Consider the following 22,660-nt stretch of genomic DNA (forward strand, 5'->3'; position numbering starts at 1 on the left):
AGCAACTCGTCATGCATTGATGGATTCGATTATGGCATATACCAGACCCACCTGTAAAGGCGTTAAGGTGAACACAATAGGTACGGCACGATACATATATCAGCAACAAACAAAACACTAAACATAATTGATAAAATCAGATTTGAAACTACAGCAGAACAGAATAAGTTCATAATTTATTAAATATATTTAAGAGATGTAAGTTCTATGCACGCAATTATAAGACAAAATAGTAAACATTTAATTAATTGAATTAATTAACCACAGAGCACGTTGGTTATTTGCCGTAAACCAGCTCCAACTACAAACAATTTAACTTTATTAGCCTAATCAAATCTGTATTAATTGTAAATTCATTTTGAAATTAAATTTAATTATAAAAGCAACGCGGAAAACAAAAAACAAAACGGAAAATGCAAATGCGAGTGGCTATAAATTAAAGTCCCCTGACATTGGATTTGAATTAATAACCCTAACTAACCATAATTGCAATTTAGATAAATTCAAATTATTTTGTTAGGCGCCCAACTAACTAACGTAGCTAAGCAATTGTGAAACCCAATTCGATTCGTGTTGTGCAAATTGTAAATGGCTATAAATCTAAGTTTAGAAAACAAACACTTAATGCCCGTAATTGTATGTAAAATTTCCAGCAAATCAATTGAGACAAAAAACATAAAACTTGATCCGCAATAGTGAAAGATTATATATATATCTGATATCCTTCCTACCTATACAACTAAAACATATATTGTATCAATAATATGAGATGTTTATTTTTAAGCAGACCAATTTAACTCTAGCATTACAACTACAAACAGGTAATATAAACGAATAAACGAATGATTTAAAACGTGTTTAATAATATTTTTGCTCAAGCTTGCGATGTTACAGAACTAAAACTTCAACGAATTGCATTCCTTCCAAACCGAAACATTTCACCGTAACCAGAATTTTTTGTGTTTGTGCGTCTCGAATAGTTTTTTGTTTAATGCAGCTTATGGGCTTGGGCTGCTAGCGGCGATCCTCATCGTTCTCATTCCTCGGTCGGCGAGTTGTGTGGGGTCGTCCCTTGGGCTCCGGTACAGGCTCGGCGGCTGTCAAGGTGCCAACGCTGCCGATCAAAGCCAAAACTCCGAAAAGTAGAAACAAATTGAACCACTTCATAGTGAAATCAGTTTGTAATTCGTAGCTAAGCTGGCTGTAAACTGATCTCTGATTCAATGTAGTGCCCCTTTTATGGTCGGGCTTATGCGAACGACGCTGGGAAAGTCTATCAACATCGTTTAGTGTTGTTTATGTTCTTAGATCAAGATGTCCGATTTTTAGAATTGAGTTGTAAATCTTGCGTTAAATATGGGCGGACATACATTTAGGTAATTAGCCCCAACAGCAATTGTTCCCACTCACAAACAAGCGAAAATTGTTTTACGTCGCGACGTGGGATCAATGTTGACATGCCTAATCTATCTAAATGTCAAACTTGACAATAACATTTGACTTATTGACAATTATTCCCAATTTATATATAAATACATATATGCTGTGTATATGCTATGTACAAAACATAGGAGATTTTTTTAAATTAAACTGATCATTACTGAATCACTGGAAGCACAAATACTGTTCAAACGAAATTACATAAATAACAAAATTAATAATAAATTTATATATGAATGTATCTAATTGACAGCATTTCGAAGTGCTTGTTAACTTGGTCTAATGCGATCGATTTTGTTTAGCTTTATGACTAACGCGAATTGAGATTTATATGCTCGTTCCGAATAGATTACAATATCTGAACAAAATTTCGAGCGGAGTGTATACTCCAGTTAATTAACTAACCATCTAACGAGTATTATTTGATGAGATTGCGACGACTGTACAAACAATTTTCTTAAATTAACACCGCATTTATCAAAAATGCTGTTGACTAAACGATAATAACAAAAAATACTATTGTAAACGTTAATTATATTCAGGATTCCATTTGCGAACGGCACTGCAGAATCAACTTTTCCTGAAATATAAGATCCAATTCGTTGGACTCTTGCTCCCGCCGCAGCTCCTCACCGATGCGCTGCCACATACTTTCAAATCCGCAGTCCCACGGGCAACTGCCGAGGTCATTTTCAATTGTGCTCTCATCAAAGGTGAAGGAGTATTCGTGCTCGTAGTCACACATTTTTCTCTTTTGTTTGAACTGCAACAGAAAGAAAGGAACTGTTATAAATATCGATAGGGAAATGATTTCGATTATTTCATTATCATTTTCAGTACCAATCGAAGTGGACAGCCCCGCTGGAGCTGTTATAAGTTAAAGAGCACAGCTGATTGAAATTAGAATAACTTCCAAAGATGTCGCGAAAAAACGTCTTGAATTTGATCAACACAATCGTTGCCAACTCGTAAATAACTATACATATATATAGTTTATCCGCAATCAGCTCATTTGATCCATTTTAGCTGCAAGTGTCCAGCCCATTCGCAAAATTATGGATCAGCTGCAGCAGCCACATCCCAAACGGGTCCAAAAGAGTACGCATTTGAGGTGATTTCGGAATGGGCAAAGTCCAATGCTTACAAACACTTAACGCAGTTTTCTATGCACAGATGTCTGCGTCCACAGTACGCTTTGGTCCAGGTGTAAGCGCAGAGGTGGGGGCTGATTTGCGCAACTGGGGCGCCAACAATGTTTGCCTGGTGACAGATAAGAATGTGGCGAAGCTACCCTCAGTTCGGGTTGCCCTGGACTCACTGGCACGGTATGGCATCAACTACCAGGTGTACGACGAGACGCGTGTAGAACCTACTGATGAAAGTTTCTGGCATGCTGCCCAATTCGCGCGTCGTCATGAGTTCGATGCATTCGTAGCCATTGGGGGAGGCTCAACCATGGACACAGCCAAAGTGGCAAATCTCTTTTGCTGTGATCGCGAGGCTGAGCTGCTTGACTACGTCAATGCGCCTATTGGACGAGCGAAAGAGGCAAGTGACATTGGTTTACATCTAGATTTTCTTTGATTTCCGTTTTCTGGTAGATATCTGTTAAGCTAAAGCCACTCATTGCGCTGCCTACTACGTCCGGAACAGGCTCAGAGACCACTGGAGTAGCAATATTCGACTATAAACGGCTGCACGCTAAAACGGGTATCTCCAGCAAACTCCTGAAGCCAACATTGGGTGAGAGTTGCACATTTGATTTGCCAATTTGTTGAGCTAATTTTCGTTTCTGGTTTGCAGCTATTGTTGATCCACTGCACACTCTTTCGCAGCCGGAACGGGTTATGGCCTTTGCTGGATTCGATGTATTTTGCCATGCCCTGGAGAGCTTTACGGCAGTCGACTACCGCGAGCGCGGTCCAGCGCCTACCGATCCGAGTCTACGCCCTACGTATCAGGGAAGAAATCCTATTTCAGATGTGTGGGCACGATTTGCTCTGGACATAATACGCACAAACTTCATAGATGCCATATACCAGCCCGATAACCAGAAGGCCCGTTCCAGCATGCACCTGGCATCGACTATGGCAGGCGTTGGCTTTGGCAACGCAGGAGTTCATCTCTGTCACGGTCTATCTTACCCCATATCGGGGCATGTGCGCGATTACAAGCCCGCTGGCTACTCTGCTGACCATGCCCTAATTCCACACGGTCTCTCGGTTGTGGTCAGTGCACCAGCTGTCTTTGAATTTACCGCCTCCGCATGTCCTGAACGTCACTTGGAGGCAGCACAGATACTTGGAGCCGACGTAACTGGCGTAAAAGCTGCTGATGCTGGGCGCCTGTTAGCAGACACAGTGCGCGGCTACATGCAGCGAGCGGGCATAGAAAATGGCCTCCACGAGCTTGGCTTCTCCAGCAGCGACATTCCAGCTCTTGTCGACGGCGCTCTGCCCCAGGAGCGCATTACAAAAATGGCTCCACGTGCGCAAACCCAAGAAGATTTAGCCCTACTCTTTGAGAACTCAATGCAGGTGTATTAATTTTCAATATTCACATACCTCCAAAAATTTTCACTGGACACCAATGCAATACGAACTAACGGATCTTTTTAATGAAGTTAGCTGCACTGTCATAGGGATTTCGATAACTTGTGAGCTAACATGGAATCGAAACTGAACTAGCTTACGAACAATCGTCAAAGGATATCGATTATTAAATTGCATAATGTTTTCGACCTAATGTCAACTATAAATATACACTAATATCACCATGTATTTGAATTATTACAAAATTTAAATTTCGTAATTTTACATGACGAAGGAGTTGAGGATGCATTTAAAAATATAGAATATTGAATATATGAGACAGACATAATTTTAAAAGCATTTTCGGCATTAGACTTCGAGTAAGACTTCTGAAAATCCACCTAAGGACTTAATTATATAAGTAAAAGTTTGATGTATTTGCGATAGCTCAAGTATTTGTTACATAAGAATAATTTCGTCTGAGCTCAGCAAACTCTTTCCATATTATTTTGAAATAGCCTTGAGTAAACAAACTCCGCGCAGAGCATATCCACTCATACTTCTCTTGAACTTCCACTTGAGCATTTGCCGAGGCAGCATAATTTCTGCTTATGAAGGAGATGTAATTCGGTTCACTGGACTTCGTATTTGAACCGGCAGTTGACGATTGGCATTTGTTAGTTATGCAAGCATATTTACGAAAGTAAAAAAGTTAAATTTTAAATGTAAACAGTCACGATGCAGTGAGTGTCTGCACAGTATACCCTATATACAGAATGAATATCAGACGAGAGCTCAGTTTTTTTTTACAATAATAAAATGAAGATTTGATTTGAAATTTATTAAATGAAGAAAATGTTTATTTGATATACAATTGCTCAATCCACGTCCAATTCATAAATAAGTAAATATTTGTATTATATTTAGTCGTATTTGGGTATTACTATAATGTAAAGATTAAGTTCGTTTTAGTTAAAATAATTTATTGATTTCAAAATATGTTTGCAAGTTCAACATTGAAATTGATTTGATTGTTGTATCATAATCATAAAAGACTTAACGTAGTAATTAATATTCTCTGCGTTCACTTATCTTGCCCAGATTTCAAATCAAAAGTTATTTTTAAGGAGTTGTAACAGGTTCAGATCTACAGATATCTATCCATATTTTGCCCAACTGTATCCAATATTTTAATTTCTTTTTATTTTATCTCTCTCTCCCTCTCTATCTGTCTCTCTTTCTTGGTGACTTTACTATGCATATGAATTTCGGCAAAATGGCACTAAATCTTCAAAACTGTTCCAGAAAAGTATGCGAAAAATCTGACTTGATTCATCTGTCAACAAGTTATGGAAATATATATATAGAATACGGCGACTCAAACAGCTAAATGCCCGTTGTTCTGGAAACGGTTCTCGGTAACGCCCCTTTCGATCTTTGCCCTTTGCCATCGGTGGCTGCAGTGCAACAACAACTATTTGCTATATCGAATAGATAGTTAGATATTATAGTGGGGAATTTCTCAGTATTTCATTCAGTTTTCTTAACTTTGTTTTGTTTTGTTTGTTTCGTTTTAGCTAATACTTTTCACGCGTTTCGCCTGCTGCCTGGACGAAACGTTTCAACCTGACTCGAGTTGGTATTTGAGCTGCAGTTGAAATGGGTTTTGGTTATTTGTATTTGAAGTCCTGTTGTTGTTTTCTTTTTGTTTTTGTTTTTTTTTCTTCTGTTTTGTTTTTGCAATTTTCCACGTGTTCAACTATGAATTAACTTATAAATTAAAAAAACAGCGCAACACACTCGACTACCGCACTCCACTCTACTCCGCCCATCGAAGCGAAGCCTTGGGAGCTGCTTGCTGTGCGATACGGACTTAGACCTGATTGATTGGCGCGTATCGGTGCACCTTTGGTTGCTTTGGCTCCTTGCTGGTAGTCGGCTTCACAATATCCTCGCTGAGCTTCTGATACACGAAGGAGTTCTTCGATGCCATTATTGCCATGCGATAGCGCTCGCCGCGCTTGCGCAGCACCAAGCTGACCAGCTTGACCAGGCCCATCACGATGACCAACAGGCAGGTGACCGTCAATATGGTTGGTATTAGGAAGTTGGAGCTGTTGTAGTAGATGCGACCGCGCTCAATAATGATCTCCTCCTCGTCGCTGTTGAGCTCATCGCTGTCAAGGCCGAATTTACCTGGAATTGCTCAAAATTAGAAATAAATCTCAAATATGCTAGCTTAGCACTCACCAATCAAGAATTTATCCTTGGTTTCCTTGGACATGTCCACTTCCTCGACCTTCAGACCATGATCCTTGACCTTGGGCTTCAGTTCGGTTTCGATATATTTCTTGACAGCATTCTCGGCCTTTTTCTTATCGCTCTTCTTGACAATGGGCTCGTCATCGTCGTCGCTGTCGCTGTCATCGTCATATTCGCTTTCATTGTCGTCGTCGTATTCCTTGTCTACATCTTCCTTCTCCTCGCCGCCATTGTTCAAGTCTTCCTCCTCGTCACTGTCCGAGTCCTTGTCCTTGTCCTTGTCATCTTCAGCGTTGGCCGAGCCCTTCATGATTTTCTGCATGTTACTTAGCTTGGTCTTATCCAGAACACTCTTGTCCAAAACACTGAGCAGTTTCTTTTCATCATCATCCAATCTCTTTTCGCTCTCCTCTATGCGCTTCTCAAGATCTTCTTCGCCATCGCTCGATGAGCTGTTACTATGCTTGCACACCTCCTGCGCCAGCTGCGCCCAGCCAACTTGAGTCTCGATTTCAATGAGTGAGGCGATGTCCTCCAGATTGGCCAGCACGGGCATTTTCTTGGGCATCGTCTCTGTATGCAGTGAAACATAGCTGATGAAGTCCTGGAAGTCCCCATCGCACTTCAGTGGGTTGTGGGTGATGTCCAATGAGCGGAGATCCTTGAAGCTCTTGATGTCGGAGGTGGCAATGCGCTTAATCAAATTGCCAGATGCATTGAAGGTACGCAGCGTCTCAAAGAACTTATAGCCGACGCCGAACTCCTTGTCTGTGAGCAACGATGTCAGCTCACAGTCATTCACGTCCAAGGATCGCAGCTGGCGGAGTGGCAGGAAGAGGCGCACGGACAGCTTGGTAATAGGGTTTCCGGCCAGGTTCAGCTTCGTTAGCTCATTGTTTTCCATAAAGACCAGCTCGTCCAAGTGCGAAATCAGATTGTTGCTCAAGTCCAAGTCGATGAGCTTCGTGAGGCTGGCGAACGTGTCACGGGGCAAGTTGTTGATATTGTTCCACGCCATCTTCAGTGTCGTCAGATGCGGCATGGTCGAGAAGGTCTTGTGGCCCATGGCACCAATGGCGCAGTTTGAAAGGTCCAAATAGTAGACTGTGAAGTAGCCATTGGAGCTGATGAAGCCATCAGTGGGCAATTGGCTCAGCTGGGGATTATCGTTCAGGCGGATGACATCCAGCTCGGAGTTCTTAAAGAACAGCATACTGGAGACCTGGTCTAGTTCGTTCATGGACAAATCAATGTGGCGCAGACTCCTCAGCGTAAGGAAAGAATCTGGCTGGATCTTGGTAATGCCATTGCCCTTAAGGTTCAGGTTCGTCAGGCCAGGCATTTTTTCGAACATGCTGTGATGCACATGGACAATGGAATTGAAGCTCAGGTCCAATTGCTGCAGCTCGGGCACTCCGAAGTGCAGATCGCCCGCGAATGTGTTGTATTTCAGATGCAGAATCGATAGCGATGTGCCGTTAAAGACGGTGGCTGGGAGCTCCTTGAGCGAGTTATAGGACAGATCAAGTTCCTCGATGGTTTCAACCGAGGCGAACACCTTCTCGGGTATCTTCTGCAAATTGTTCTGCGACAGATTAATGTAGACAATGTTGGAGAGCATCGAAAAGGCGCTCGGGTTCAATTCCATTAGGTTATTGCGCGAAAAGTCCAGCTCCTCAATGCTGGAGGACTAAAGCATGGAAAATGAATGGTTAATGTGAAAAAGATAAAGATCCTTGGACTCTACACAACATACCTTCAGCAAGTAATGGAACGTGGACATGAGGCTCAGATCATTGCCAGAAATGGTCACCATGCGCAGCTTCTTATTCTGAGCGAAGGTATCAGGGCTAATAATGCCGAGGCCAACGTCAGTCATATTGACGGCATAGAGATCGTCCAAGCCATGGAAGGCCTCTGCGTCCACATACTCAATGGTGCAGTTGGCGATCTTGATTGAGGCCACGAACTTCAGACCCAGCTGCTGGAAGAACTTGGGACCCAGCAGGATTGGATACTTCGGACCCACATTGGTAACCACCAAATCGGTGATGTCCGAGCCGAACTTTTGTGTACCCAAGTCCAGTCTAAGAAATCAAAAAGTCACTCGATATGAAAATGAAGCTTGAAATGGATCTACACACCTGCTGCAGGTGGCCACCAGGTAGCTGTTGATGTTACGCGAGCAGGCGCAATATCTGGGGCAGGGCACGTTCTCACTGAAGACGACCTGTTCCTCATCCGTCAGCTTGTCCACCTCGTCGTCATCGTCGGAACTAGAAGCGTAATTGAATTTGTACAGAACATGGAAAAGTCTCCGCTCGTCGCCATTATCATATAGATAATGCAGCTCATGAGCTCATTTGCTATCTCTAACTTACTCATCGTCGTCGCCGTCGTCGTCATCATCATCGTCTTCATCATAATCATATTCGCTGTCAATGGCGTTCTCATTTGCATTTTCCTTAAGGTCCTTGCTGCTCTTGGCCTGAAAGGGCATTCAAATTATGAAACATTCGAAAAGGGCAATTCCAGATCGTACCTTGGGCTTGCTGGAGGTGCTTTCTTCAATGGGACGCAGCTTGGGTGTGGTCGTCTTGGTCGGCTTGAGCTTTTTGGGCCGCGCGCTAGTCGTGTCCTTGACATCCTCATCGTCCTGCTCGTTCTCAGAGCTGTCGTAGCTATACGCATCGTACTCATAGTTGTCATCATACTCGTAGCTCTCCTCGGTGCTGTTCTTGCTGACTGTGGTATTTTCTGGCTTGAGGCGATCCGGCAGCATTTTGTTGAAGCGCGGATCCTCAGCTAGGGCCACACTGTGCTTGGCTGCCTCCATCAGGTCTTTCAGAGTCTCCTCGCTGACCTCCGATTTCTGTGTCTTCGCTGTGGTCGTATCCAGCGGCGCCTCCTTCACCTTGGGCGTGGATATTTTGATGGCAGCCTTTTTGGAGTCCAACTCCTCCTCGGAGAACAGCTCATTGCTTAGCTGGTCATCGGACAGCACCTTGGCTGCTTTAGCTGGCGTAATCGACTCGCTCGAGTAACTGACATGCAGTACACCCAGGGAGATGACCAGCAGCAACACCAGTCTCGACTGGCGACCCATTTTTATAGATCGTTAACTGCAAGGCAAGAAAAATTCAAGAGTTGACAAATTTAATAACAGGTAAGTGTTTTGGTGTTCCTGTTGCTGCACATAATGTGAAGCGCCGAACACATTCTGATACCAAGAATGCCAGAAATATGAAAGCTTATCTTATCTAAGGCTGCGCCAGGAGATAAGAGTACGTTATTTAATCAACAACTCGACTCTAAAGTACGATATGAGTACGCACAGTTAAATGGATGGCAACGAGCAGTACGGACCGATCTGCTTAACAGTCAGGCAGGCGATCTCTGTATGAGCTATATTGATCTCGGCATCCGGCTAATATGGCACTGATGACGTGCAGCGAGCGAGGTAGGTACTTGGTATGTTTTCTGTTGATAAACTCAATTAGCATCCGCCGATGCAAACCGTTGACATCACGGCAGTTAAACGCGAATGCTTCAGCAACTGCCACGATCACGCCTGGACGACCAGTTTTCGGGGGAATTTTTCTGAGCTTATTTTTTGGAACTATTTACTTATCAGCGAATGGCAATTGTTGTTGATAAACAACGCATGAATCTTTAGATATTTTCAATTTGTTACTCAGTCACTTGCCGAACATTTATCGAACAATAACTTTCCTTTCACAACTGCAACTCGACTGCTTTACGCCTTGACTCAGTCGTCCGATAATGCATAAATTTCGTTTAAAGAAAGTCAGCAATGAAAGGTGTTTGCAATGTTTCAATCATTACTTTTTTCTATTTTCAGCTCAGTTATATAACTTCAAGGCGAAACAAATAAATGATAACTTATCTAGATTAAAATGCAGCCAAAGGGCAACAGCATTATATATATATATATATATAGGGAGGGATAGAGAGAGATGTATGCATATAGATTGTCAATTATCGAGACGTGTTCCAGCCACAGGCCAAAAACTGTTAACGATTATTGGGAAACTCGTGTTAGATTTCTAGTTTCTCGTATAGCAAAAGGCGCTTGGCACGCAGACCAGAGCCATAAACATATGAATAAATATGCATAAACATTACTCCGAATGACATTTGTGCACATATGTGTGTGTGTGTGTGTGTGTGTGTGTGTGTGCGCGTGTCTATGTATGTGTAAGTCCAGCCAATACTAAGCCAAGCACAATCGACCCAAGTGGGGATCGTATTTTGTGAGCATGCGCCCTCTCACTCTCTCTCTCTCGCTCCCTCTCTCTCTCTGTCTCGCTCTCTCTTTCAACAAGCCACATGAACCTAATTCCCAATGGTCTTTGTATGAGTTTGTTTTCGGACAGTTTTTATATATATATCAGAGTCGAGTAATGTGGTAAACAAACAGCTTTTAAGTTAAACTTTTTGTTCACTAGGGCAGACAGAATATTTTTACTTTTTTTTCTGTTGCTGTTGTTGCAATGCAAATGCGCAGTTAAATTGCTAGCGAAAAAGCTAAACAAAACAAAAATGGCATTTATCTATAATGCATGACCATACTGGGTGGCTATGCGATATGTCTGTGTGTATACTCGACTGTAAGTCGTTTAATTAGACACACACCTCGCTCTGGCTGCGGATAGTTATCTGAGAGAGGCTGCGTGGGTGTCAAAGCGGCTGTGTGCAGTCACAGATACAGTTACACACTGACAGATACAGATGCAGATGCAGATGCAGATGCTGATGCAGATGCAGTTACAGATACATATATGACTGGCTGCAATGGCAGTAAACGTGTTTAGGTTTTTAGGTCTAAGGCGGGCCTATTGCCAGCTTTTCGTCGAGTCACGAGCTGCGCCTGCGCCTGCGCCTGGCTTTCCGCTGGAGGAGCTGTAGTTGATCATAGGCGCCGTACACGTCGACACGATACCATAATTAATTCCATTTGCCATTGCAATGAAGTCGCTGTTGGTTTGTGTTCAAGTTTAGAAAATAAAACCGGTACGGCCGCTGGCCAGACGAGGTACGTGTATGCAAATCAGCAGCGAGTCGGAAACCATGAGTCAACCAATTCATCATCTACTCCATATGTGTTCGATTGTATTAAAGCATGCTGTGTGGCTATGTAGTCTAGCTACATCATCGCCGATATCTGTCAACCTACGAACCCTGACCGCCCTCCCCATCCCCTCTCCCTATCACTCTACACAGTTCGATGTTATCTGTGGAACCTGTTGCTGTCGTCCGTCGCATTTGTTTACTCGCGAGTTATATGGATGGATGATATGCATAAATAGATCCGAGTGGATTTTTGTGTTTCGCATCTAATTAACTTGGCCTGCTACACATTTAGCTAACTTCGAGCCGGTTAATATTTATTTAATAGACAAACAAACGCCAGGCACGGAAGTCAACAAAGCAAACAAGCTTTTTATTTTAACTTTCTTTCATTGAAGCACTTCTAACTCAGAGATATGGAACACTCAAGCTGAACAACAAATACTTGATATATATATTTCCTGAATGGCAACATTTCCCATATTGAGAACGGCGCCGTTCCTACGCTAATAATCGTCGATTTTCTATATCTCTTTGAGCCCAGTTTCTCTAATATCTTCTGGAAGCTTCGAATATTTGTTTATTTACTGGGCCAAAACACAGCTTGAACCTTTTAAACATGTACATAAATATTTATATAGCATTTAAGGGTATCCGGAAATGCATAGATCACAGCTATGGCCAAAAAGTATCGCATTACCGAAAGCTATTGACAAAACTGCAGTTTGTTCGTGGCGGGTTTTGGTGTAGAGAAAATCGATGGGTTCGAATTTTCAGTTATTTATTTGATCAGGCATTTGGCGTCTGACTGCGGTCGGACGATCGCTCTGACCGATAGACTTTTCCCATGTGGCTACGGCTGGCACCCGCATTCGTGGCCGTGTAAAAAAACCGTTTCATATTACAAACAGCCGAGCGGAGACAATAACAAAATGTCATCTGGCGACGGCTGGCATGTGGAGCACCAGCTGCTGGTGACTGCCCCATGAAAGTTATCAAAATAAGCATTGGGCGCAGTCGCCGCTGGGTGCGCCCTGAAGCCAGCCAGTGACGATATGATAAATGGCTAAAGAAATGGTAAAATTTGAAATTGGTAACAGTTGCCGCTGCACAGTCGACTCTCTACGAGATCAGCGTTCAGCGATCTGCGCATGACTCACAAGGTCTCTGCGACTCGAACTGTGAACAGAGCCAGCAGCCAACAGCTTAACTCTAGGTAGTTTCACCTTGACAGTGGCTTAAAATTTCAAAACTTTTAGCATTTGAACCCAAACAAAATTCAGTCGAAAAACACACACACACACACATGCGTGCGTGGGTGCCTTGTGTGCGTAGAGATCTCGATTGAGCTGTTGTCACGTTAAAAATAACCAGGGTACGCACTGTATTTGCTTTCGAGCAGGAAGTGAAATGAGATTCGAGTCACCTTTTGCAGCATGTGTGCGCCCCGGCGAACACAGCAGGTAGACACTGCAAAGGACAAAATATGTTATGTTCTTCCTTTGAGATTGTACAAAAAATAAAAACAGCAAGGAAAAAACAGCAGCGGAAGTAATTTCGCAAATGTTGTTAAGCCGAGGGTGATTTTATGTAAGACACAAATTTCAAGCGTCTCACGAGAATTAATTGAAACAAGACTGAAATTTTTGTCGAAAATTAATTACACTTTTGAGTGAGCTAATCCATGCCAACTTTTTATCAGTACATCGCCTCTACATCATTGTGATGTATTGAGGTGAAGAAGAAATGTTTAGCTTATGATATGAAATTCATTATTAATTTTCATCAATATTTTTATTTCTTTTTTATTTTCATCAGCCATTTTCGACTTCTGCATCATATGTGATGTAAGCTGATGTTGAATAAATTCAGTTCAGACTAAAGAAGCAGCATAGTAGAGCTGCTAAATGTCGGGCAAAATCTAGTTATTTGTAAAGATTGATTAGTTTCATATCTTCAGATCTTTACTGCTTGAAAAAGAGAACATTTCATGAGAATTGCTTCAATCTACTTTATATATCTGGCTTAGCAACAGCCAAAATGATATCGCTTCAGCTTCTGTAACTGCCAAAGAATACTGATCAGACTTTAAGCACATTATATGATCAATCAGTTCATCAGCTGTCAGAGAGTAGTCTCCCAAATATTATATATTTATACTGATCAGACTTTAAGCACATTATATGATCAATCAGTTCATCAGCTTTAAGAACGTAGTCTCCCATGTAATATATATTAAAACTGATCAGACTTAAAGCACAGCACATGATCACTTGTTCAGCTGCCAGAGGGATGTTTCCTATGCAGGAATTATATATTTATACTGATCAGACTTTAAGCAAATTATATGATCAATCAGTTCATCAGCTGTCAGAGAGTAGTCTCCCAAATATTATATATTCATACTGATCAGACTTTAAGCACATTATGTGATCAATCAGTTCATCAGCTTTCAGAGCGTAGTCTCCCTGTTAGGTAGTACATATTTGGTAACAAAATCATTATACATTACATTAGGGTATATAACGAGTGTTTTTATTCTATATACGCAACTGTGGAGCTTAGCTATCTGGTTTTTGGCGCACCTCGATCACGACTTAATCCCGTTTATTGACAGTTCATTAGCAGCCGCAGGCTGCGTGATATTTCAGTGGTTATTTGTTATTAAAACGGGGCTGATTGCAATTTAATATCAAGCTGAATGCGAGCAATAGCAATAGATACCTTAGGTATATAGATCAGTTCTGTTTGTAATGCCAGATGCAATGCCTTCAGATATTGGGAATGTACCCGAATGACTTTTGACTGATATTATGCTTAGTATATAGATACCTTATATAGCTATGTGTGTGTGTTTATGCATTATTTCGACTGCTGCTCATCATTTCTGCGACGTTAAGTTTTGCACTAAAAATGTTTTATACGAGAGCTGCAGAAGCGTAAAACGACAACATGCGCGTACAATGGAAAAATTGCTCAAGGCGTGCACATAAAAAATGCCGACATTTGACCACACACATGAGCAAACACACACTCACACACACACACATGGCGAGTACACACAGAGAAAAAGGGGGAAACTGTTAAGTAGCCGCAGCAATAACAACAAAAGCGGCTTTAAGAGATGGCCAGACTGGTTTTCGACTGGAAATTGCGACTTCAAACAGCAGCAGCAGCAGCAGCGATGACCGCAGTCAACTCTCGGGCAGCTGCTGTCGATGCCAAAAAAAAATAAACGTCACAGACCTTCCAAGCCAGCGTCGAAGTCAAGCGAAGTGAAGTCAAGCTGAAGCCAGGCCCAGAGAACAAGCCAGACAGATGATTTTTTCAAGTTTTTAAATTCTGAGTAAAACAATTTCCATTTACTTTGCAAACAGTGAAACACCGAACCAAAAAACTCCTCTCAGACACAGCTTTTTTCTTTGAAGCTGAACTCTAAGCTCGTCTCTGCGAGCTGGCGACATTTGCTGCTGGCTTCCCCTCAGCACTCTGTTGATGATCTTCATGATTAGCAGTCATGTGCTGAATTTAAAAAGTGCCATAAAAAGTTGCTTCGCAATCGGATTTCGTTGGAACGACATTTTACAGTCATATGCCAGAGCTAGCTGAGCTAGCAAAGTGCTAAGCAAAGCTAATGAACAAAAATTATTTAATAATAATCGCACGTGCGTGATTGCATTTCAATCTCTGTTTCTCTCGCTCTCAGACCCTTTCTCATTCTCTATCACTGTCTCTTTTAGAGACGCCCTCTCTCTCTGTCTTAGACACCAGCTCTCTCTGTCTGTCTGCCTGTTGTCCTTCACTCTCTCTCTCTCTCTCTCTGTCTCTCTTTAGACTCGCTCTCTCCCAGTTACTCTATCTCTCTGTCTCTTTTTCTTTAAGTCTCTCCATCTCTCTCTCTCTAATTCTCTTCCACTTCCTTCTGAACAGAAGCTGAAACATTTACAAAACATTGAACAAGTTTTATAAATTTATATAAAATAAAATCTTAATTTATTCAATTATTCTTGATAGTTATGAAAATATTTATAATTTAGAATAAATGTTTATAAAACATAAAAACCCTTTAGCTTTAGTAGTCTGGCAAGGTCGAAAAATATAATTAAAATTTTTTTGCAGCGCGAGTTCAAAGCCCTTTGAGCAATAAAATATAAACTTATTTTTAAATTACTTTTATATTTTTAAAAATATATTTTGTAATTTATTTTATGGCAGCAGAATTCGGAGTTACTGAAGACGAATATGAATTGGATTTTATTATATAAATACGAATTCCTATACAAAATAAAATATATTAAAAATGAAATTCAATTAAAATTCAAGAAAAAAAATAAAACACAAAAATCAATTTAATAAAATTACGTTTTATGCATAAAATTGTTATAAAACGAATGATGCAATAGGAATCTGTTAATTATAATTCAATAATACGTGAATTTTACATTATTTTGCTTTAAAAACATTCTTGGCTATCTGGAACTATTATAACACTCATAAGACTTCGGAATACGCTTTCTCGTTGCGTGGATAAAAGCTGGAAAATTGCTTAAAAAATGTTTTTTTAGGTCAAGCTAAAACGGAATTTGGGGGTTGCGGCATAGCGAGTGGATGCAGTTGTTGAAATTAAAGAAACTTGTGCAATTTAACAGGATATGTATATGTATATATATGTGTATATATATAAATATATATATATTTATAAATTGCATTGTCTTTAGGCAAGAACTGCAACCGAAGAACAAGAAAATTGCTTCGTATTTTTTTTTTTTGTTGACAAAACAACTTTGAGTGCATTGCTTATGAAGAAGGGGATATATATATATATATACGAGAGCATTGTAAGGTAAATAAATATATGTGTGTGTATCGCGAGTATCTGCTTATGAGACAAAGACACTGGCAGCTGTCAACACAGAGGCTTTGCTTATCGTTGAATGATCCCGTGCCATGGCCCGCTAGACATGTGATTAATCGAGCTTAAAATTTCAATTGCCCAGCATTTTGTGCTTGGAAACTCTTTATTTTTTGTGCTGATAAAGAGAGTTGTGTTCTGTTCTGTTCTGTTCTGGCTGGGTTCTGTTATCGGAGCTGCGCAGGAGCTGGTCAACTCAGGTGTACATTTTATCTGACGTTTTTAATTTTTTGTGTTTATTTGGCTTGTTATCAGAAAGTTTATTCCAATGCTCGTAAGCTTAATGCACAATTTATGTTTGTTGCCCTGCCGTGGGCCTTAATTGCCGACAAGACAGGCAACGAGTTACCGATCCATTTAGCCATATTAAGCGAGCCATATGACACGAATGTGCTTTGTTTTTTAATTTCATTTCAGCCTTATGCGTATATAGCAATGCCCAGAACGATTATTGGCAGGAAGCAGAGCATAAATTAAGACACTGCCAAAAAAATAACCGGCTCTCGGTTCCTTACGGCTCAGATCAGCGGTTCATTAGCGTGTACTTGGCATTGCGCCACGCCTCTTGCCGCCCACCTGGAACTCTCTGGCAGTGCGCTGGGCTTTGAAGTTTCTCAGCTTGCCCTGCATAAAAATAGTTTTTATTGTTGGCTTTTCCACACCTGAGTGTGAATTTTCAGTGACACAAATTCAACTTTGTACTCGACTTGACTCGACTCGACTCATATCCGATTTTCCATATGAAATTGTTACTGCCTTTGTCTACAGACGGGACAGCGAGACAGACAGACAGCTGACAACACTTGACTGAGCTGTCGGCACGTAGTGTTTCTATGAGATTCCAGGGGGGCTTTAACGCCGTCGAGTTCATGAAACTGTCAACGTGCTAATACTCGCACTCAGTGCACTCAATATTTACGGCTATTGACGCCATCGGCCACAAATCTTAAAATGTTGAAGCAATTGACTAGCATTAACTTTGCGCTTGTCAAATTGCTGACATTATCGCAGTGCGGTCTTGAAATTCAAATGGGCCCTGCCCTTACCTTACCTTGCCGTATTGCCATATCTTGGCCGCATTGGCATGCTGTGAAGTTGAATGCCGAACATGAGGCACAAATTCGTCGATCTCTGAATTAATTAAGTGCAGAAAATGGAATCTGAAATGTGATTTTGTAGCTGCAAGCGCAGGCGTGCGCCGCAGCCAAAACAAATCGAGGCAGAACCAACAGCCACAGCCACAGCCACAGCCACGGCAACAGCCACAGCCCCAACCACATTCGTACTCCGACAACAACAAAAAAGCCAACACAAAACGCTAGCCACGTCCACATTCCTCGTACCAACCACGTAGCTGCTTGCCGGCTCGACAGACGAGCGTAGGCCCGGGGGGCGGAGGAGGTGGCTTCCCTTGACGCCCGCGCCCGCTGCTGGCCCCTCGCTCGCTTCACTCTGACTCACTTTTTGGGCTGAGTCTGGATCTGCGCTGGGCAAATCAAAATCGTTGCATTTCATTAGCCATCAGCCAGCAAACACAGACCACAAACGTAGCCAGCCATATGCCGTGCCGCCTCTGTTTTTGGCCATAAGAGCGGGCCGGGCCTAATACGTAATTTATGATTGCGACTAATACACACACGCACACACCAAATCAAATATATTGGCCTATGCATTTGTCATGATCTGTGCCGTGAAAGCATTTACATAAATTGACATTTCAATTCGAACTGTTTTTTATCATCTGCAGCAGATCTTCAACAAGGTAAAACAACTCTTTCCAGGTATCATACCTTAGCTGAAGCAAGGTGTAGAAGAGATTAGAAATGCATTTATATAAGAGCAGCGCTATCATAGAGCAGACACAGTTGATAGAGTAAAGATTTATTGAGGCTGTGGCTTGAGCTTAAGCCGAGCTTATGATCGAGGGACCCAATGTGAGCTCACAGAGTGCTGGCATACCCTCTATACCCTATAAGAGATGCGTATGTGTGTCTGCTTGCCCTGCGTACATAGTTAGACAGTGAAAGTTAAGATCCGTTGCAATTGAAATTCAATTATGCTGGCACCAATAGCCAGCTCTAAAGTGTGTTAAGACTGCGGCATGTGGCGTGCGGCACTTGGCATTCGGCATGCAATATGCAGCGTCAAACTTTGTCACTTGCCTTGATCCGATCCGTAGCCAGCGAAGTGGAGAATGGCATCTGGTTTGAGAGAGCCAAGTCCAGATAGCTGTAGCTGATCAATCAATGATCTCTGTCGAACGCGCTCTCTTCAGTCAGGCGGCAGTCAGGCTTGATTGATTCGAGTCAGGGTTAAGGTAAATGTCACAGCAAAATGCGTTCTCTACGAAATTTCACGCTCAATTTGACAAACCAACACGCTTAAGCATAGCTAGACCAATAAACTGATCTCTATAATGCATTTAGCTCTTATACGTTTACACACTTCGCTCTGCTCCTGACATGAAACATGACATCATTTGCCAAACACTCGAAAAACACTCGAAAATTTTGTTTTGTTCGTTATTTAAAGAATCGCAGTTTGTTTTTGGCTTGACGATTCGCTAACTAGGCAAGAGCAACAATAGGCAAATTGGTTAATAATATACACTTGGCTGATCAACTATGAGATATGCTTCGAGTTTTTTCCATAATAAATTGTATAAACTGGACTAAAACAATAATGAAGCCATATTCTGAGCTGCAGTTACTTCCAGAGCTGATTGCTTTGTTTGGATTACGTATGCGCACTTACCGATCTTTTTCTAGCATTGCGTAGGCACTCAGATGCCTCACTTATGCCAAGAAGTTTGATTATTTGTACAGCTCAGTTAAACTCTGCTTGGACTCGTCTTTGATTTTTGCCTATGCCAAAAATAAGCAGCAAATAATCTCTAACAAAATTTGGTCTATAAACAAGACACTAAAGTCCCTGGTTTCCTGTCTTTTTTCTTGTATCCTCAACGAAAGAGGTCCTTGATAGGAGGACATATAATGGCTGCAGTGAAGCAGCAGCTGAGCACGTTGGCACAACTGCATAAGATATAATATGTAATTCCAATTTTTATATATTTATAATATATATTTATAATTACATAAAATATACATTTTTTAAAATTTCAAAGCAATTCCCTGCAGCTATATAAATATATATAAATTCTATATACAAGCTAAGCTTCAATAAATCTTAGCTTGCATATGTAATAGACAAGTAAAAAAGTCTTATATAATACACAGCACCCCAAAAGTTCTAAATATAACTCAATTAAAGTCCAGCTCGTTTGCATTTCAAATAGATGTTTTTAAAGCGTTTATTTTTCTTTGCTCGCTTTGGCCAAAAGTCGTGATTTGCGTGTTAAAATATAAAAGCTGTTAAGACGTTTGTTTTTTATAAGCAGCTCAGCTACGATTTAGCTGCTGCTGTTGCTGCTACAGGGTATATGTAGTTGGCATTACGCATACGCCGCATGTGCCGACACTTAAGTTTCAGCTTTTTTTCCCTGTTTTTTTCTTGAATGCGAAAACCTCTAACCGAGTTTGCCTACACACAAACTGCCAGCTGTTGCCGTTGTTGTAATTGCTGTTGTTAGTGGCAAAGCTCGTTGAACAACATTTAATTTTTAGCCAAATGTTTGTCTGGCACTTTGACGAATTCGTTAGGCTGCTCATGGAGCTGAGGCAGAGTGCTCACCATTTGGTTGCCCATCTCCAAAAAAGCGGAGTTCAACTGGCCTGGTCCCCCACCCCAGTCACAATGTTTGCTGTTAACTACTTTATGAGAGCTGTTGGCACAAGTACAGCCCAGGCATCTACTCAATTACCGCTGTAATTGAGAGGCCATGGAGCCCGAGCGTCGTAGAGCCGAGTGCTCTGACCCCATTAGTTCGGCACACACGAGACTCGAAGACGGAGCTCTTGTGCTATCATTTATTTGTGGCCGGCTAATGGCAATACGTCGCGATAAGATAAGGCTCGCCACTAGCCTGGGCGATCTCTCGCTCCATGTAATGGAAAGACCTCAGTTTGGGACCAAGCATTTCACAGAGATATCGCCATCAGCGAGGACTTTCTGCGCCCGCCCGCCGCATGCAGCGTGCCAATTTGCATAAGAAATACTCGAACTATTCGTGGAATTGCAACACACCTATGTAAACCTTGTTAACTAGCTAACGTAATCATGTCGCACCTCCGCATTTAAGTGTCCAAATGACGTATTTATGTATATTGCTATAGTCACATAAATTCATATCTCTTCACGTCATACTAATACATATTTAAAGATATATAGCCCATTACTTTACGAGCATGAACAAAACTATTGTTATATTTCACTCAGCCATGAAATTGATAAAAAATTCTAGACGCATTTGTAATAGTTGTAGTTGTGGCTGTGGCGAGGAAAATAAAACTTGTTTGGAATTATTGATGTAGACAGAATTTGATATTGTGATCGATAGAGGTTTTTCTACCAAATAAATTATCCACATTCCTTTCAGTGCTCAATGCATTCCCTCACATCAACAAAGAAAGCTTTCAGAGTTGCTCCGATAAGTACGCATCTATCAGATAGATAGCATTCCATGGCTGATACTGGGACAGCTGCAGCTACTGTCGCTTCCCCGGTGAATGTCAGCGAAATGCTAAAGACAATCTTCACTTGGGGTTCAGGGCATCGAGTCTCAGGTCTCAAGTCTCGGGTCTCGAGTCTCGAGTCTCGAGACACTCGGGTCTTACGATTTTAGCCGAGTTTACAATGCTTCTGGCGAGACTTGGCAACGAGTTGAGTTTTATATGAAGGTGACTTCTTTTCGAATGCATTACCGGTTTTTCTTCCCTCTCTCTCCCCCCTCTCTCCCTCTCTCTCTCTGTCTGTGCAACTGATCGCACTCTTGAGGAAAAGAGTAATGCAATATATGCACAAAACACAAACACAAACACACTCACAGGTGTAATCTACCTTTACATACCCTTTCATAGAGTGTATATATAATATCTATTTGTTATTTGGGACTGTAAGCATTAAGTTTTGTTTATTTTAAGTAAATTCAATTATTTACTCTTATTATTTGAAATGCCTCGACAACAAAAAATAAATTAAATAGAATAGAGTATGTCAAATTCGTATAAGTAAAAACGGAATCTATTAATTTGTTATTTTTTTTTAAATAGTGTTTGTCTACTACGGCTAGCAAGAGTCAGAGCCAGAGCCAGCGCCGGACTCAGCGCCAGAGCAAGCTAAATCGCATATCTCACCTGGACACGACGTGCGACTGTTGCACTTCTTTTATGCCATTTTGTCTGTGTAGGTGAGCTTAGGAAAGTAAGTGCTGGCTGTGAGAGTTTGCAGTTGGCCTCTTGCTCTGGTAAAGCTACCGAATCGGCGAAGAGAATTGGGCCAGCGAATGATTAGATAATGCCGACTTAAGCTGAAAATTTATGTCATTAATACGTTCACTAGTTCGAACGCACACACACATAAACACTACTGCATGCATGTGTTTTAGTGTATTTTAGATATGGCACAGCAAAGGCAGCAGCGTGCAGGTAATGAAGCCACAGGTAGGTAGACGACAAACAACTACAAACTCATACACACACTCGCTCACACACACACTAATGCACTCGCGTTCACGTAGCGCTTTGAGCGACTCGTCGTACTTGGGAAAACATGTGCGATAGAGCGAGTAAACTCTTGTTGTTTGATCTCTGTTCACATGTTGTTGCTCTCGCACTTGTGCTCCATATGCTTACTCGCAAATGACGAAATCTCATCCCTCATTTTCATTCAAATTCAATGTCTCTGGCTCTGGCTGTGGCTCTTGCTCTGGCTCTGGCTTGAACTGCACTTGCAAGCAGCAATTTTGCATCTTGGTCGGACAAATGAATATTCATATGAATTTGTTACAATTTAGACTCACCGTGCGTTTGTGGGCTGCGTAAAATACGTTGCTCTCGAATGAAGCGAAGTAATCCAAACTTTGATAATGATCTCTAAAATAAACACACAAACGTTATCCAAAAACGAAAACAAACACAAACTTTATCTGAAGGTTTTTTCTAGCACTGCAGATTAATACGTATGCATGAATGTGAATGGAAATTTTTTTGCTTATTTATTATAATTTAAATTATTTGTCACGTTCTCAACAAGCTGAGTATATGGCTAATTTGTGTATTATACTTTGGCTTTTTGTTAGTTAAGTGAAGCAGTTGCTCCTTATGTTACCGATATCTCGTGTGCGGTAGAAGTACCGTTTCTCTCGTAACGAATGCGTTTTAACACCTGTTGAAGTTCAAACTCGACTGATCGTTGCGCTGCGGCAGTTGAATATTCCGAAGATCTGTTGTTGCAGCTCTGTGCTGTGAATTCACTGTTAAGCATATCGATGACAACACAAAAAGTCGATGATTTTATGAAGCCCGCC

The 22,660-nt window shown here is 41.4% G+C and overlaps 4 protein-coding genes across 5 annotated transcripts; 1 reads left to right on the forward strand and 3 right to left on the reverse strand.

Moving 5' to 3' along the window:
* Nucleotides 1-4: 4 nt before the first annotated feature.
* On the reverse strand, nucleotides 5-1,545 carry LOC111593758. The gene has a single exon (XM_023306768.2). The coding sequence runs from the start codon at nucleotides 1,165-1,167 to the stop codon at nucleotides 1,015-1,017; it is 153 nt and encodes a 50-aa protein (XP_023162536.1). The 5' UTR covers nucleotides 1,168-1,545; the 3' UTR covers nucleotides 5-1,014.
* Nucleotides 1,546-1,641: 96 nt separating this feature from the next.
* LOC111593757 lies at nucleotides 1,642-4,150 on the reverse strand. The gene is made up of 2 exons (XM_023306766.2): nucleotides 4,005-4,150; nucleotides 1,642-2,203 (listed from the first exon to the last, which is right to left on the reverse strand). Exon 2 carries the CDS (start codon nucleotides 2,183-2,185, stop codon nucleotides 1,979-1,981), a length of 207 nt encoding a protein of 68 aa, XP_023162534.1. The 5' UTR covers nucleotides 2,186-2,203; nucleotides 4,005-4,150; the 3' UTR covers nucleotides 1,642-1,978.
* On the forward strand, nucleotides 2,310-3,998 carry LOC111593756 (probable hydroxyacid-oxoacid transhydrogenase, mitochondrial). The gene is made up of 5 exons (XM_023306765.2): nucleotides 2,310-2,408; nucleotides 2,467-2,551; nucleotides 2,614-2,988; nucleotides 3,042-3,183; nucleotides 3,244-3,998. Exons 1-5 carry the CDS (start codon nucleotides 2,359-2,361, stop codon nucleotides 3,984-3,986), a joined length of 1,395 nt encoding a protein of 464 aa, XP_023162533.2. The 5' UTR covers nucleotides 2,310-2,358; the 3' UTR covers nucleotides 3,987-3,998.
* Nucleotides 4,151-5,378: 1,228 nt separating the features above from the next.
* Nucleotides 5,379-22,571, reverse strand: LOC111593759. Of its 2 annotated transcripts, none has more exons than XM_023306770.2 (8): nucleotides 22,462-22,571; nucleotides 22,154-22,226; nucleotides 8,776-9,355; nucleotides 8,615-8,721; nucleotides 8,378-8,509; nucleotides 7,990-8,320; nucleotides 6,222-7,923; nucleotides 5,379-6,167 (listed from the first exon to the last, which is right to left on the reverse strand). In XM_023306770.2, exons 3-8 carry the CDS (start codon nucleotides 9,337-9,339, stop codon nucleotides 5,845-5,847), a joined length of 3,159 nt encoding a protein of 1,052 aa, XP_023162538.2. In that variant the 5' UTR covers nucleotides 9,340-9,355; nucleotides 22,154-22,226; nucleotides 22,462-22,571; the 3' UTR covers nucleotides 5,379-5,844. The 2 variants fall into 2 exon arrangements, with proteins under 2 accessions (XP_023162538.2, XP_023162537.2); XM_023306769.2 differs by having other exon boundaries at nucleotides 22,417-22,571.
* Nucleotides 22,572-22,660: the final 89 nt, after the last annotated feature.

This window comes from Drosophila hydei, unplaced genomic scaffold (assembly GCF_003285905.1).
Source record: "Drosophila hydei strain 15085-1641.00,03,60 unplaced genomic scaffold, DhydRS2 tig00008132-arrow-arrow-pilon, whole genome shotgun sequence".
In the NCBI taxonomy this organism is placed as follows: Eukaryota; Metazoa; Arthropoda; class Insecta; order Diptera; family Drosophilidae; genus Drosophila; species Drosophila hydei.